The 18,155-nt window shown below is 40.4% G+C and overlaps 1 protein-coding gene across 2 annotated transcripts in view; it reads left to right on the top strand.

Annotated features, from left to right (window-relative positions):
* DLG5 (discs large MAGUK scaffold protein 5) overlaps positions 1-18,155 on the top strand; it is a 120,394-nt gene that overhangs the window by 54,573 nt on the left and 47,666 nt on the right. For both annotated transcript variants that reach the window (XM_080403208.1, XM_080403209.1), the window contains 3 exons: positions 9,601-9,766; positions 14,811-14,954; positions 17,625-17,808. In XM_080403208.1, coding sequence (XP_080259334.1) covers positions 9,601-9,766; positions 14,811-14,954; positions 17,625-17,808 — 494 coding nt within the window. The remainder of the gene's footprint in view (positions 1-9,600; positions 9,767-14,810; positions 14,955-17,624; positions 17,809-18,155) is intronic.

The following is an 18,155-nucleotide window of genomic DNA, read 5'->3' as shown; positions in this document are numbered from 1 at the left end:
TGAGTTTAGCCTGTGAAATGAATGCATCAGTGAAAAAAGGTAAATAGCTCATGGTTGGGAGACTGTGTAAACTTTGGCATACATTCAGTTTGACATTGGTAATTATACGTACACACATGTATATAAAGAGGTATTTTCATTTCCCCACTCATGCTAACCTTGTTCATGGGGCAGATAAGGGATCTATTTTATTATTCCTGAGTTCAAAACACTGGTTTTCATTAATATGTAACAAATTATTTTTTCTGCTCTACCTTGCTTATGTTTGCCAAGCAGCTTGGAGACGCGTTTACACGTTTGACCTTTCAGAAGCCAAGAGAAGGGTATTGAGGCCACTAATTAAGCCCAGGTAGAGAAGCAGAGAGTGAATCTTAGCATCTTCTAATTAAGAGAGATAATACAATATTTCATTTGTATACTTTGGACTCTGTAGTTCATAAAAGTAACTAGAGAAGGCTATGTCCATGTGCTTCGTCTTTTCTTTCCAACCTTAATCACCCTAGCTATTGTCGGAGGTGGTTTCTGCTGCCAGCATTCTTAATTAAGTGATCTTTTTCTGAAATACTTCCAAGTAAGCCAGGATGCTGTGGAGATGACTCTACATGTTACAGCTATCCTGGGTTGCTGAGTTAATTTATGAAGGTGGTGTATATAACAGTCGGTTTATTTTCCAGAAAAAGACCCTGATCTAAGAACTAAGCTTAAATAGTACTAAGATGACTGTTCTTAAAAGGTAGTTCTAAGAAAACACAGGCTCAGGCTCAGTCAAATAAATAAAGCGTAGTGTTAGAATTTGGAAAGGGGGAGGGAAAGATGAGAGAACATAATTTCATCACTGTATAAACCCATGGTGTGCCCCTGTCTTGGCTGTTTCTGTGGTTCTGATCCTCCCATTGAAAGAGGAGATGGCAGTGGCATGGATGGACAGCTATGGAGCCGCTTCTGTTCGGGCACCAGCTGGATACGCGGGGTTCTCTGAGTCTTCGGTAATGTCATGGTCCTAATATAAGAGGAGAGCGAAGAGTGATGTAACTTGCATAATGTGCCTCAAGAAGAGTTTAGGGCTAGTCTATCGCAAGTACTGTGTTGTCACACAAGAGTTTTTTTCTCTTTCCCTGCCTAGATGGGCTTGCAGGGCATGAGGGATGCAACAAGAATGAACTTCCAGCCTCATGTGCATGTGGTAGAATAAGCACTTGAGTGGAAGCTGCTTTTCCCACCTGGGTAGCAGCAGTGTAGCAGCCTTAGAGAAGAAACTTCTTTGTAGGTTCATCTGCCTTGACCGTAGGTGTATCTGCCTTTTTTCTTTTGTATCTGTATGTAAATAAAACTACAGAGTGACATGGCATTGCTCTTTAAAAGTTTTTCTTGTGTGTTTTCCTCAGGGTTCAGAATTGGTTTACTTGACAATATTTTCTTTTTTCCCTCATGCTTCCTTCCTTTTCTTTCCCATGTATTAATAGAGTTCATGCTGTGCATGTAAAATGGGTAGTTTTGATGGTACTGAGGGCAAATAATCCCTGTTTATTTCCAGAAAGAGGCAAGATACAAACTGCTGTAATCCCTGCACCCACCGTTGTGCTTCTTCCCCCACAGAGGAACAAATCCTCATTAGATTGTCATGCTCTCTCTGTGTTTCCTTTCTCTTTGCTCTTGGCTCATGACAAAGATTTCTGTGTGTAAATAGAAGCATCCTTCATGTGCCCACTCCCCGTGCCCGGCAGACTGTCTGAATGGAGCTGCAATCCTGCATCTCTGACATCAGAATAATTATTTATGGAGATCCAGTGCCTGGCGTGCCAAGCACGGAACAACAGTGTCACTTAGGAACTGGATAAAAACCAGTAACGCAGCTATACGTGACAGTCACTGGCTAGTCTCCCACTTGACTGGTCATGATAACAGAGAGGAAAAGAACACGGAATAAGGAGCCCATTAAAAAAAAAAAAAAAAGAGAGATTAAGGGAAAAAAAGTGTCAGTTTGTGTAGTGCACTCAGTCATTTGACATTTATGATCTTGAAGATAAATACTCACCAAGCACTGAATTGCACTTTAAATGACATAGTCCTGGACAACTGGCTTTAGGTGGTCCTGCTTGAACGGGAGGGTTGGACCAGTTATTTTTTCTGTATCCCAGCACATAATTTTCTGGACCTGTGAGGAAAGAGGGAAGGCCTGTGTTCTGAAAGATCATCTCTAGATAATATAATATCAGCCATGTATCACTTTCATTGTTCTTTTTTTCCGAAATCAGGCTCCTTTCTACAATAGCCAGGTAGGTTTATTGTTCTGGCCCATGTCACCTAAAAAAGCCTCTGTGAATTGACTTAAAAGAGTACGTTTCAAGACTTCTGATACCCAATACTCCTTTTGCAGTCCGTGGTGACACACTGTTGACCTAAGTAATATGATGCCATGACAGGATTATAGTTTCCAGAATAGAGCCATTTTTTACCTCCCCTGGTAACGTAATGAAACATCAGAATTTTCCTTTAGTGCTTTAAAAATGTGATTTTTTCCTCCCTTCCTCAGTGCGTGGAAGGGGGGGTAGTGGGTGGGTGTGGGTGTGTATATATATATTTATTTTTTAAAGAAATACTTCTTACTAGAAACCAGCAGCTTGCATGCAGGAGTCGGGCTGTGGCTCTGAGGATACTCTCCGTTATGCTTTTTCACGATGAGGTTTTAACAGAAAGGCATTGCATACTCTTCCATTCTTTAAAACTATACTGAGACCCTAATGAGAGGATTTTTGGAATGGAAAAATCCTTCCATCTTCCTATGTATGTAATTTCCTTCTTTCCACAGCCAGATCTTTGCATTGTTTTGACTACAGCTGTCAATCTTGTATCCTCTTCATTCCACATGGCATATTATCACCTTTATCTTTTAACTTTCAACAGACTATATTACTGTTGCAGCTGTTCAGTTCTTTGCAAATGGTATTGCTTTTTTAGTGATAAGTGGCTTTTTTCTTGCTTCTCACTCTTCACATCACTGTACTGCCTTTTCCTACGGGATTTTACATACCAGTCTGTAACAACCCCCACCATTGCCGCTACAACTTGATGACTTTTTCTTGCAGCCCTGAGTGGTCATGTATCTGTCCCCACCCAACTTGGCCAACTTTGACTTCAACCGACACTATTTCCTAGCTTAACCCTTTGTTAGTTTATCAGCTCAACAGGTTATTTGCAGATAGTTTTCCACTAATTGCATTTCAAGTTACTTAATCTGAGACCCATAATTCTTACTCCACAGCAAAAGTTACCCACCTCCCACCAGATGACAGTCCCTTCCCCACACTGTGTAGTTCTTTCATTCCCCATTCACATTGACCATTTTGGCTTTTTGTGTTGTTGTGATTTCAGTTTATCACTTTGGATGTTCTACAACTGTGTGTAACAAAGTAATTGTTTTCCCTCTTCATGGGAAGTGTTCAGTTGTAGGTGTGGTTTATGATACTCTTTCAAAGATAAACACCCCTTCCTTGTCTGAAAGAGTGATTTATTTATTTCCCCTGACAGCCTATAGGAATCTCTCATTGTATTTCTTGCTTTTCTGACGCACACAAACGGGAAACGTGTGTTTGGGAAAGAAACCTCAACAGTTAACACGTACTGACAAAGGAATAAGTGACAATATTACACCTGCTGAAAGGCCACAAATGAATGACTTTCTGTCCTGCAGTGACTGCTTTCAACGTTCCACCTCCTCACTAATCAGCCTCTCTATTCAGAAGTCATTTTCCTCTAAGATTTGGCCTCAATAATTGAATTAAACCTCTTTTTATAGATTTATTTCCTATATAATTTTCTCATCCTTTGATGTAAACTAAGTACCTGTTCAGTTGACTCAAAACAAGACTTTTAACTTAGGAAATTTACACCCTCTTGCACAAACTTGAAGTAACTTCACTCATTATGTAGGTGTCTCTAGGCTTGATCCTTAATGCCTTTACCTAATTTTTGTATGTTTGTTAATAATAATTTTCTCTTACATAAACAGCACTCTGAATAGCTTAAATGTATCATCCCTGACTTCTGTGGTGACCATTTCCAGGCAGCTGTGGGTTGACACATAACCATGAACAGTGTTCTCTCAACTCCTGACACGTCAGAGGTACCAAAGGATTACCTCGTGGATGTGATGCCCCGTTTAAAAAAAAAACCAAACCCACACAAAACGTAACTAACAACCAAGCAAAAAACCAGTAACCACACAAAATTTAACTTTTCTGATCAATACTGATGCAGTCTTAGAGGAGGGACGTTAGGATTTTTTTTTTTCTCTTTTTCTTTTGTCTGGGTTGGGTTTGGGGGTTCTTTATTGTTTGTTTTTATCATTTCTGGTAATGAATGAATTTGATTTAATCTTTTGGTCTCTTGAAGGTTCTGTATAGATGGGGCTTGAGAACCACTAAGGAATAGCTGACAACTCCATGCTGTTTTGTTTGCTATATCTTTTTAACATTTGGCAGTGCCCGGAAGAAGTATCTGAAGATACAGATGATCTGTAATGCTTTGAATGGGAACACAGGGTGTGCGAATACCCTTCTGCTGTGCTCCGGACAGCGGGCCTGTAGCACAGCATCTCTCACTACTCCCTGAGGCCTGGTATCAGTCCGTGCATCCAGGAAATCCTTTCGGTGTCAGTTTGCTTTTGGGGGCTATAAAACAGTACAGTGAGACGGTGCTCACAGCTCCTCTGCAGGAGACATGAAGGGACGAGCGCTGGTGGAGCCCTGTCCCCGCGGTGGGTGTGCAGCCGTTGCCCCTAGTTGCCCCCCTGGGTTCGGATGCTTTTGGCTAGGGTTTGCTTTCAGTGCCTGGTTGTAAGCCTGGCAGACGTAGGGTTTGAGCTTTCTCACCAGCGAGCTCCTGAATATCCAAACGCAGAAACTTCAGCCGTATTTTCATTGGTCGTTGTAACAGATTATATTCTTCATTGTGTTTTAGCTCAGCAAAGTTCTGCAAGGACTTTTTGAAGTGACATATCTGGGGTTTTTTTCCCACAGCTCCTTGCTATTTTTGAGTGTTAGGTTGCACATTTTCTTTCGTGTTGATCTTTCTAGAGCCATTGCTCAGTTTTTTCTAATGTCTTAAACTTAGTGAAGTTGAAAGTTTGTTTTACGTGCTGCTGGGTTTGTTTAGCTGGTTACAGTCTGCATTAAAACAAATCCTGAAGGGCTACCCATTCTTTTGTCCTTGCACGTTACACGATCCTCACTGCTTTCATAACCTAGTAGGTTTTCTGTCTGTCAGATGAAACTGTTTCTGCAGTTCATTATTTTTACCTTTCAGTTTCTTTTCCTCAATGTACAGCTGCTTGGTTTTGCTAATGTTTAACTTCACCTGCAAGCAGTTCTGTTCCGGGCTCTCCACTATTCCAAGACCACTTCAAAAGACATATCTGAAGATATATATCTGAATGATAACTTCTGATATGTAATCCTGTTCTAGTCCTCATAAATTATTGAAAGAAAGTAAATATTTTAGCATGCGTTTTCCTACAGCAGGTATAAGTCTTTACTCCCCACGCCTTCCTGAGCCTGGGGAGAAACCCTGTTGATCATGCTTTGCAATACATCTTGCAAGACTCTTTTAATGTTTTCTGTCATGATTTACAAGGCCGTAAAGAAATAATATTCTGAACATCCCTGCTGATATTTTTTTATAAAAGAAGCAATGGAAAAGGCTTGGCTGTACAACGAATAGTCTCCTATTTGTTTGCAAGCAAGAATTGGCGCAAATTGCTAATATGAGCTGAAAAACCGTTCAGGCATTCTGTTAGCTTGTGACAGATTGCTTTTTGAATTAGTTGAACCTGCCATACAAGTGTATTTCTCAGAGTAATGAGTTTCTTAAAATTCAAAATATGGTAATAGTAGGTCTTGAAAGTAGCTGTTTATGCATTGGTGCCCATTTCCCCCCCTCAGTATTATATTGATTGTATTGATTCAGCATTATGGTACAGTTTTCCCAGCCCTGTTTCTCTGAAAATGTTGGTTTGGTGTTTTCACTTCAAAAAGCGTGCTACCCCATCCCCAGATATGAAGCTAACTGAGCAGTGGTTTGTGCGTGGCTGTATTATCTTTTCAGTCACTGATGATTAGAGTAATCAGCGAGTATTGTATTTTATATGTGCTACAATAATGGAGCTTTGTGGTTTCTGCGAAGCCTGGCACTTGGACTGTAATTATGGAAGATGTGATTGCTCCCGCATCTGTTTAAGACTTTGCTTTTCTGCAACGTATGATGGAAATCCTGCAGATTCTTGCTCTAGATGAAGTCAGCGCATACCCAGGACTTCATGCACGTACCGCATTCGGGCCAAATGCCTTCTGCCCACGTGCCACATCCCTGCTGGCAGCTGCGTGGGAGCCGGTGCAGCACTGCTGGCCTGGAGGCTGGCCGCGGAGGTGGCTGCCATGCGGCTGGGCGCTCAGCGCCGGGCGCAGCTCGTGTGAGACATGAGTCATGAGGCTCACCGAGGCAGGTGAATGAGTTGCGCTTGGCAGGACGTGCAGTAAATACATTTTCAGAAATCCAGGTTGTCTGAGAAAGCAGGTGAGTTACTGACAGGTGACATAATTTGGATAATGGCGATTTAGCCTTTAGGCTTGTGCATTTGAAGACTGGTACGACTGGTTAAAGTGCAGCTAGGAAGTACTGTTGTGTAAAATACGCAATCAGATGGAAAAAGAATACAAAGCTGGAAGCACAAGTCACCTTCCTTCTACTGCATCAGGATGTCAGATGCACTAAAAGGCTTTTAGCATTCAGCTATAAAAGCCCCATTAAATGAAACGAAGAGTATTGAATTTTTCTGATAAAAGAGGAGTTTACCAATTTTAATATTTTTTATTCTCGTAACATCCACAAATCTGATTTAACATTTATAAGACCTGTTGTACAACTGGTGAAAATGTAAGCTTATTGGTAAATCCAGCAAAGAGATATGTTTGGGACTTGTCTGAAGGATAAGCATGGGAATATTTGGATCGTGTTGTTCTGGTTTTACAGCACTTAAAAGGCTCTTGGCTGGTATTATGTGTTGACAACCGTATCGTTGCATTTGAGATGGAAGTATTTGTTGATGTGCTTGTAAAAAGTGACAAGTTAATGAAAAATAACCTTTTCTGGTACTAAGATGAATGGCTTCACACGAGTCAAGTAAGCTGCTTTCCTGAGGCTAATTAGCCTGTCTTTATTTGAAGCAGTCTTGTCTTGCTTGGCACGGTTCTGGGGCTGGGGGCACAAATGTTCTCCGTGCCTGCAGAAGATTGTCACTGGGATGCTGGCAAAGCTGGTGGGGAAAATGGGTAGAGGAGCAGAGGTCTGACTCTTGCCTCCTTTTACTATGTTTTAGATTCCAGAGCATTGTCGGATGCTCGTGCAGGACATGTGTGGCAGATGCTGTCCTTAGGCCTGCTGTGGGGTTACCGCTGGTACTAGTGAGGGGCTATGGTTGATCCACTGCCCTTCCCTCCCTGTCAAACACAACGGCCTTCCTGATTCAGCTCCCCCTTCCTCTTCTGCCCCTTCACATCCCGTTCATCTGTTTAGCCCCAGGATGATAGATAAGCTTTTGAACTTCTTCGTAAGGATGAGAAGGGGAGTTTTTCAGCATTACACGTTTTGGTGCATCAGCTCGAGTGAGAAGATGTGCAGGTTGCTACTGAATTTACCCAAGACCATGCCACCTGTCAGTACCTGCATCAGGTTTGTGTGCCGTTAGCTTTTCACTTGTTGATGAAACTCCCTGCTCGTTGATGGATTCATTTGGAATAGTTTGGATGTATACACTGAGGGGTTTTTATCTGACGATTTGTTTTCTTCCCTGTTTATTCCCTGTATCATTAGCCTAGGATAGTGCATTTGTATGATCACTGGTTTCTGTGTAGTTTTGCTTTTAAAATTATGTCGAATGGTTCTCATTTTAGAAAAAGAAAGGATAACTGCATTTGAAAAATGTGAGGTCCTCAGTCAATATGGATGAAGGGGCTCCACCTGGGTGGAGTGAAACAAAGGAGCAGGAGAAAGCCCAAATGCAGCTTCCATTGAGGATTGTTTAGAGCAGTGGGGGGTTGTGTCTTTCTGCAGAATGCAGGCTGTTCCTGCAAGACTGATTTATTTATTTTGCTACTAGAGCATTTACATACGTTATTATGTAATGTTTAGATTAAAAGAACAGTCTGTGCTCATAAATTCTCATTGCAACATTACCGTAACAGCTGAAAGGAGTAAGAACAGGGGTGCTATCGATCTAGATGCTGTACGCACCGTAGCCCTGAGCCTGCAGTCATTTTGCCGTGGGAACTTAAAAACACACGTAGTTCTACTTAAAAAGTTGGAGAGATTTTTTGCATTCTGCGACACCTTCCTGAGCTGGGTTTAGAGATAAAATGCCAGTTCTTGCAAGTTGTTAGCATTTGATCTGATGAAACCACTGTTTGCAGCTCTTTCTTTGAAAAGACAGTGATCAGAGAGCGTGATTTCATTATTGTATCTTGGTGCTTCAGTTTAAAAAAAGGCAGAAAAAAGGTGCACCCTAACAAGTTAATACATATGTCAGCAACTTGTTTCAGTTGTATAGTTATGCAAACTATTCCTAGGATTTCTGATTTGTAGAAAATCGTCATCTCCTGTATAGATTTTAGCCTTTAACTTCCACATCTGTGACCTGTATCTTGGAGTTTGCTCTCATGTGTCTGGGATTAAAATGGGCAGAACTAAAATTAAGGTTGAATTAATTGTCAGCATGTTGTGAAACATTATACCAGACTCTCGTCTCTCAGGTGGAAGAAGTCCTCTTTGTATGTATCTTGGTATATCTATCTGAGAAGACACTAGCCATCACCGTTCACCTTTGATGTTAAGAAAGCTGAAGGCTAAAAGATCCCACGGAACTCTTTAACGTATGACTGTCCCTTAGAGGAAACGCAGTGATTGTGACGTGCTCCTTTTAGCCACTGTTGTTAAAAATGAAGCCCATTTCTCATGATTTGTTGGCAAGCCAAATCTTTAACTTCACATATTAGACTGATAAATTGCGTCATGTGAAAGGGTAGAATTGCGTTAAAAATAAATGTTGGCAGTAGTGCACAGCAGGTTAGTGTGTCTGGGCTGCTAGGTAAAGGAAAAAGAAAAGAGCCCTCGTGCTGTAGCAGTTTCTCTGTCACTGGGGTGAGTTGATGTGGGTGGAATTAGTTCTTTTTTTAGAAGCAAGAACATGGTTCTTTGATGGAAATAACGTTGTACCAGTGACTTCTGCCATGGTGGTAGTTTCTGAGGTCTTTGCAATTGTGACTGCAAACTTGCCTCGCCTCTTAGGCAGCTTGTAAATTCATGAGTGAGCAAGGAACTTAGTCCTGCAAACTTAACTTGAAGCAGAGGGCCTTTCTGCTAGTGTGGGGGCTGACTGGAGTTATTCTTGGGTCAACAAACTGATAAAAACTTCCATGATTTGCTTCATTTTTTGAACAGGGTTCTGCAGCCAGAAATACAGGATTTGTAAAAGTAGTGTTAACTTCTTTAATGAAGTTGTATTGTTCTTCTGAGGAGTTCTCTGATGCCAATCACTTCTCTTTCGATCAGGTACGACTGGTAAAGCATCATCTCCACCACCTGTAACAGACACAAGACAGATGAGCGAGAAGCTGGAGACGATACTGTATCAGCTCCGTCAGGTAACTCGAGAGAGGGATGAGCTGCGCAAGCAACTTGCACTTTCATCTCCTGGATCAACTTTTGATGACTGCAGGTAAAAATAAAGGAAATGCAACATTTTAATTTAGCTGTCAGTAGTGTTTTCAAGCGTATTGGTGCCTGCTTGCCTGTAAAGCAGCAAGGATATTGCAAAGTATGTATATGGCTTGCAACTCGCTTGCATCCTGGTGATGTGTGACAGAGGTGACCGCATCCAGGTTTCAGAGCTGCCTGTTGAATGCCTGTTCCCCATTTCTCCAGCAGTTGTGCTGTGGGAATGAGGGGAGCAGAGCTCACCTCCATGTTGAGGGAAGAAAGCAAAAAGTTGTTTAGGTTTCCTGGATTATGTGGTAGGAAGAGAAAGAAGACAGTGGCTGAAGCATTTGCTGTTTTGAAAGCAAGAGAGAAGAAAGGGAAATAGCTCTGAATACTTGGCTGGAGGACAGAAATTAGGAGAGGAAAAAAATCTTCGTTGTTCCTGTGCTTCTGCAAGGAGAGAAAGGCTTGGACTTCTGTTGAGGGGAGAATGTGTTTTTTTTTTTGAAATATGCTTTCTGGTATACATATATTGAGGGACTGTGTAGCATTAGCATGTTGAGAGTAAGGAACTGCCCTCCACTAAGAAGTTGTGGGTGCTACCATATTAAAATAACACTTGTTCAGAGTCAGTTAATGACCAGCATCCTTATGCAGCTTGTTCTAATCTGAGGGTTGATAAGTTATGAGGAAGACAGTGGTCAAGGAGAGTATGAGTTAATTGTAGATGTGGGTTTTATCAGGCAGGAAACAGAACTGGTTTATTTTATAAAGTTAAAGATCTGTTAATGTTTATAGATGTGACTTTGGGCACAGTGAGCAGGTACTTTCTGCCTGCAGTGAGCAGATGTGAGAGACATTTTTTTGAACCTTGGAAGAAATTGTCTGTCACTAAATCTGAAATAAAAGCAAATAACAGATTTTCTTGGAGGTGTTTCCATGACGCATAGCTTCTCTTCCCTTCAGTGTTTTATTGTTGTATCTGTTACTTCTTCATCTCTGTCTGTACATGGTCAGGTGGTTTTTTAAGCTTTTTGTCCTTATGAAAAAGGTCAAGATTTAAACCAGTGACCTGAAATAGAGAGAAACTGAGCATTTTGTTCACTCCTTAGCTACTCATCTTAATGCCCTCTTCCTCCCCCCATGAGTTTTGAGAGCTACTTCAAGAGCTTTTTGCTCTGTCTAAGGGTCCCCAAGAATTGTGGGAATGGGAGAGGAAAAGGCAATCAAATGTCAACATCTTTTGCATAGCTTCCAGTTATTTATTTATACAGAGGGATTTCTTATTTCAAGTCACTAGAGCTTAGGCATTGAGGATTTTATAGCTTACAATAATGTTCTCCATAATCCTGGGTGCTATTAATAAAGTTCTCATGAGCTGTCCTCTGGACTGCTCTAGTTTTTTCTCATTAACTGTCAAATCAATTTTCTATTGCTAATGTAGAGTTTCTGTGTTGTGGAAAATATAAATGTTTACAGCTTAAAGAACGACTCATCAAAATAATCATTGTATTTGGGTAGTGCTTCGGCAGTTTGCTTGTTAGATGGAGGATGCTGCCTTCCAGACGATTAAATATTTGAAGAGTGGGAAATGAATGAAGATGATTAGTTGACTTTTTTTCCTTCAGTATAAAAGTAACTACTTCTCCCATCCACATAAACATCTATGGCTTTTGAAAGCTTGCTGGTATGTCTATTTTTCCCACCTTGTTTTGCATTCTTTCCTCATTTAAACCTGATCTTCAGCCTTTAGGAGTCAAAGCCCAGACATGGCAAACTCTTAGGCTGAAGTGTGGAAGCTGGAAATTCATTATTTAGATGGTGACTTTACCTACCCCGGAAGGTCTTTTGCTTTCCTGTCTGTGCAGGGTGCTTTAACCGTGGCTGTACCGCGCACAGGTGGTGAGGAGGCAAATCTTGACACGTCGCGATGGCGTGCTTCAGAACACTTGCAGCTCGCAACACATTCATGGGCTGGGCTGCGCTGGCTGTGAAGGCTGGCCGTTGCAAAACCCAGAGCTGTTTTCTGAAGCAAGTGTTGGCTCAAGCCTAGAGCAGCGAAAGAGGAGCTACAGAAGTGGATTGTGATGTGCTGAATCAGACAAATATGTGTCATCCTGCTGGACAGGAGTAGGATTGCTCATGCGGTGCTTGTGTCACTTGACAGTAGCTGTGTGTCTGCACGTGTTGTGGTGATGAAGCAAAGGTCTGAGCAAATCATTTAGCGTGCTCGAGGTGCATTTTGTAGGCTTCACTTTGCTATTGTTCATACTTTGTAGTACTAGAAGAGGACTGCAATACAAGTAACCCCCCTGGAAACTGCCTTTGAGAAGAGACCGTTTGATGCGTAATCTGTAATTTGGTGGTGGTGGAATTGCAACAGTAAATGATAACCTTTTCAAGTTGTTGGGTAGGCATCGCCCACAAGGTTGGATCTGCTGTTGGCATTAGCTTTTATGTCAGCATCAAATACATGTAAATGTCTGTCTCACCGTGGCATTGATTTATGCTCAGGTTAATTCCACTGGAATACAAAGGCTTTTTAGAGTCATTACGTGAATATCAGAAAAAAAGCCGGACCTTTGGTTACCGGCATTTTAAATGTTATTAACGTTTGAACCAATGCTTCCAAAACAGGAACTGACACCTCACCTTTATTGAAATCATGTTTTGAATATGTTGATATCTTGAATATTTGATATTCATACATTGAAATCTGTATTTTGTGAGGCATTTTAGAATAAAACTGTGATGGTCTTCCTTAAACAAGACCTGGCCGCTACCTGCATTTCAACGGCCTGCTTTGTTGCAACAGTGCTGATTTTTGACTTCTGACCATTATTCCTCTTGCGCGTATCCCTGTTTTTCTTGCTGAGACATAAAGCCTTGGAACAGCACTGTGAACATATGGCCTTGACTAGCCAGGTGGTTTTTATTTTGTGTAGATGAGCTAGCAAGCAGGATGTGACTGGTGGCATGGTTGGTCCTTCCTCCTTGTGTAGGTAGGCTCACCGTAGTTCTGAGACTGACCTCATAGTTACTCTTTAACAAAAAAATCATACCCTGAAATATTTTGCACAAATAGGAAATTATGATTGCAAGCTTAATAGGAACATGTGTTAATGGGTCTTGGTAAGCTAAATGCTTCAGCTGAGAGTTAAACTGCTCTTCAATTAACGTCATTTTAATGACTGTGGTGGACAGATGGTGTCTACTTTCAATAATTTCACTCTAAAGTCTAATTTAAAATAATACTTGGGGTTTTAGTGATTCTGTCAAGGGTGTGAGCATTTCAAATTGAGTTTTACTTACGCTAACTAGGGCTGGTTTTTAAAAGAAAAACACAGCAGTAGTTGCAGTAGTATGTCCGTAACACTGGACGAATAATGTAGTACTTCTTTTGGCATCCCTAAACAGTGAATTAAAGGGGAAAAAACCCAAACAACTAAAAAATATCCCTGTAGATGTGACTTGAATATTTGGTTATTTTATATGAATTTGCCTTTCAGTTGTTGCTAAAGTCTGTCAGTCAAGGAAGGGGTTTTTTTGGTTTTGTTTTCCCCCAGGAGCACTTCTCTGGAGAAGGGAGGAAAAGAAGAATTACAGTTGAAGGCCTTAATACTCAGCAACCCAGATGCAACTGGGTTGCTAAAAAGCGCCTTCACATCATGCACAGACTCCCTAAAAGTCTGTGAATCAGACGTGGCTGGCACTTTTTTTTTAACAACTCTCCCCACTGCAGTAGTGCAAAACCATTTTCATTTTGATTCAATTGCCAGCTGCATTTCAGTTCCACAGTCCGTGTTGCTGGTTTTGTATGAAGCAAAGAGAATTCTGATGGCTTTTCAGGCTGCGCTTACAGCAGAGCCATGTGGGAGGGAGAAAGGGGGGTGTGTGCAGCAATGGAGCAAATCTGCTATGAGAATAAACAGACTGAAATTAGAAAGCACTTGGGGTTTTGTGTGATTTTTCTTATTGTTGTTGCTGGTTTGGGTTTTTTTTCCATTGTCTGTGAAGTGATATCAGACCCAGGAGATGCTAAGAGGGACAGCTGTCAGAAGCTTCATGTTGAAACTAGAAAATTCAATGGTGCAAAAATTTTGTGACCATGTAGAGGAGGAACAGTTCAATTGAGAGTCACTGTTAGATGCTTAGTATTTCAAAACAAGAAGGCATAAGCCTGCTAATTTAGTTTCTAGCATGATTTATGATTTTGCTAATGAAGTATCATGTCCAAGGACCACACGTTCTTGACATAACCTGTGTTGGTCAATTGCTTGACAAGGTAGATTATTTTAGAAAATTTCTCTTCTTGTGATCACACTGATATACTGAAAAAAAAAAATCAGTCAAAAATTTTCTCTTGATTGACTTTGGCTTTCACTTCGTTTGACTTCATGAATATTGCTAATTGGAGGTTATATTGTATTGGCGATTCCTAATAATCATTTCAACAAAATTTGGGTTGTGTTAGACAACTTGTGAGGTAGATTCTGGCATGTTTTCTCATTCGTTTCTAGTAGCTTCAAAGACCATGGTAAGACTCAATCAGATATGTGATTCAGCAGAATGACTTGGTCAAATTATTTGGAATTCAATGCTCAATTAGTCAGCCTGGTCAAATTCTGCTGGCACAGGTGTGTGTGTTTGGTGTCCTGCTGGAAGTCTTTCTCCCAGCCCTAACTCTGACTTTCCGAGGGAGCTATAGACAGGGTCCTCCAGCTGCTGCCTAGATGAGAAGTTTTTCCTAGCTCAGGTCTCCGTGCAGCCCTTCTTCTCAGCGCCACTCTCCCCGCTGCTCTGGGCTTTTTCTTTGGGAGTTTGGATGCGGTAGTGCAGGGGAGCCGATGTTACGTCTCAGCATAAAACTCATACAGGTTAAAGTCAGCGAATTTTTATTTCCAGTTGCATCTTAACGCGAAGTGGTCGGTATTTAAATTAAAGCATGTTATAACCTAAGTATCAGCAGTTTTGTGTGATAGTATTTTTTATTGGATTGTTGTTTCATTCTCTCGTGAAATCCAACGTGGCTTATCGACTGCACATCCTTTTTTCCGTGCTAGGCCTAGTCCAAAACCAAACCATGATTATGAAAGGCTGAAGATTCAGTGCATGAAGGCCATGTCAGACCTGCAGTCTCTGCAGAATCAACACACCAAGACGCTGAAAAGATGTGAAGAAGCAGCAAAAGAGGCAGATTTTTATCAGTAAGTATTAGTAAAGCTGCACAAGGTAAGAGTTTACCAGTCTGTGCTAGACCATAAAGTAGTAGAACATGGTGATCAAATAATTTTTTTAATTCTCTTTTTTCCACTTCAATGGCAAGATTAATGTTTGCCTCCATCATACTTTTCTGGCCTATTTGAAATTATAAAGCATGGATTGCTTGTTTTACTTTTAGGAATTTGGAATGGAAATCCCTGATGTCTTGGTGGGACACTGCCAAGGAAAGCTGAGTTACCGCATGGCAGTTACAGCCCAGTAGCCTTGCTGTCAGGCTGGAGAGCAGCACAGAATTTGGGAAAATGTCATTTCTTTCTTTTTTTTTTAACCAGTTGTGATAGCTCTTATGCTGATTTCTGTAAGCTTTAACATAGGCTTAGACCAGTTGTAAGCATTTATGAAAACATGATAACATAGGGTGCAAATGGTGACTATTTCTAGCATGCATTTCTGTTTATCAGCAGTTGTTGGTACAAGTAGCAACATGTTTTCTTCTCTTGAAAGTAACACAGCTCAGAACTAGAAACGCAGATAAATTGTTGGTTTGAAGTTTATTGCACTAAAAAGTACGACTGGTATTTAACGACAGCATTTGTTTTCATTGGGGGTGGTAGCTCTTACCCAGCACTTTCACCCACACCTCGCCAAGCCTTTAAAGATAGGCATCGTTTCCTTAAGTTCTTCTTCCAAAACCTGAAAATTCAAGGTTGACGACAGGTACAGATGTGGCAAATTGTGTGGCAGCTTTACAACGAGATTTATTCTTAGTTTCATTTGAGGATTTTCAAGTACTTTAGTGCAAAGCGTTAGTGTTTTCTACATGGTAGATGGTTTGGGTTTTTTTTCCCCAGAGCTAAATTATCTGTCTGTCCAATGCTGATGTGAAACTTTTGTATTCCTTATTCTAAAAAAATGAGTGTTTTGATCACTGTATTTAGAAGTTCTGTGGTCCCTGGAACATACTGTGTTATATTTTATGTATTTCAGTATTTTCATGATAGGATAAAAGGATTTACCTCCTCCTATCAGGAGAAAAACTCAGTTTTACAAGATGCAGTGAGTGATTGAAATACTCAAGTATACCAAGAATACAGGCATATTCCTCAGAGACCAACAATTTTGGCTTTGGCAAAATCATGCATAGATACAAGTATAAGCTTTTGCATTTGCACTTACTACAGACTAAGATTATCTTGTCAGAAGAAAGTATAGCAAAGTTGAATGGATTCAGAGGTAACTTTTTATTATAAGAACGAACTTAATTGGATTTGAATAATTCCGTTGCCTGCTTAAAACTTCTGGGAGGCTGAAACTCACTGTTGGAGTTTAGGTGTCCAAAATGTGACAACACATGTTGAAATCTATGTATGCAATTCCTGTTCATTCTGAGTAATTCTCAGGGTGAAGAAAGGAACTGGGTGGAAGACACTATTCAAATGTTGTTTTCTCCTGCAGTAATTCTTAAAACCGCATTTTTGGTTGGTTGTTTTTTTAAAAGTTACCATTCTGAAGAATTTATGATTTCCAACAAAATCTGAATAACAGCAGATTAATAACCTGCATGTAAAGATTGTGTGTTTAATTGTATGAATATAATTTATTAAAGGCTTTTTTTATTGTTATTTTAGTAGGCTGTTCTAATTTTAAGGAAACTGGTTTTAATACTTTCAGTCATTCTGTGCAGGAAATGTTGGTGCTTCACTTCATGAGGAAGGAATACAAAGTACTTTAAATTGGTTCAGTTCATTGTGTGTTATGTGGGTTTGTTTTGTTTGGGTTTTTAATAAATATGGACTTTAAACATTGTATGAGCAGGTGTCAGAGTGCGGTTTGAATCACTGTTTCAACAACAGCAATACTTATCAGTATTCAAATGTCACTTTTTATTTGATCTGCAGTAGTAAAATACATTCAGTTGATTTTTCTGCTTTTTTTCAGCAGTGGTCTGGTCTAATTTTGGACTGCTACCTTGAATTATAATCTGAATGGTGGCCTCCTCATGTGGCTCTCAGTTTAATTTTAAGTGAGAGTGTATTTCTTTCAATAATTCTGCCTTGCATAGTGAAGTTTGGAGTAACTTTGATAGCTTTTGATGTGTGGAATGTTGTTGAAATATACATAGTGAGTTTTTGTTGGTTTGGGGTTTTTTATGTTTGGGCAGGAGGTTGTTTGGTTTTGAAACAATAGATACAAGAGATTTTTGTAGTTTTCATCTGTATTTTGGTTAGCTGCTGCTTGGCTGAGGGGCCCAAGAGAAAATGAAGGTGATTAGTGGGATAATTCTTGTTATCTCCATGATCATCTTATGCATTACACCGTTTCTTCTTGTCTGGTTTTGTTTGTTTGTTTGTTTGTTTTTAAATGGCAATGAAATGACACTGGGGGGTGGCATAAATCCATCATCTCTTCTGATGTGGTGTAAGAGTACTGTGTACTTCTGTGTATTTTCATACTTATGTTGCTGTTTGTTTCTGATTGATTTATTTGTTTATTTTCCTGGTGCTTGGAATACCTGAATGTGCAGAATTGAGTCAGTTTGGTCAACTTTCTTGGTAGGAAACCCATGCTTGCAATGGGTTAGCACAGGACTTCATCCTGGCAAGTTGGCCTCTAAGAGTATTTTTACTTATTATTTTTTTTGCGTGTCATGACAGCACGTTGCACAGTCGGCTGCTGAGTGACCAGTCACAGCTGAAGGAGGACATGGATACCTTGAAGAGGAAAAACACACAGTTGGTGCGAGAACATAATCACCTCCAGCAGTCGTGTGAGGAAATGAAGAGGCTTCACGATGAAGATCAGAAAGAGATAACGGACCTGCGTAGCCAGCAGCAGCAGGTAAGCTACAGTTTGTAATACCCGTGCTAGAAGAAATCATGAATTGTCCCTTTGATGAAGAAGTCAAGAAAGCTGAATGTGCAGGGTTGCTGCCTTTTATGTCTTACTGATGCTAAAACATGTGCCTTAGGTTTCACAGCACTAGGGGAGAAAATGACATCTTGGATACTAAATGATTTTCTGTCTCTAGCTGGAAAAAAGAACAAGAGATAAAGAATATTAGGTGGTACCAAGAAATTTTGATGCAGAGATGAAAAAAATGCATATAAGGAAGATTGTATATGCATGATATTTTTTTAAGTGGATGGGAAGGTGTCAAAAACCTCACTTGAAGTTGCAAAGTGATT

The sequence above is a fragment of the Falco punctatus genome (assembly GCF_963210335.1).
Source record: "Falco punctatus genome assembly, chromosome: 9".
Lineage (NCBI taxonomy): Eukaryota > Metazoa > Chordata > Aves > Falconiformes > Falconidae > Falco > Falco punctatus.
This window is presented reverse-complemented; position numbering and strand designations above follow the sequence as displayed.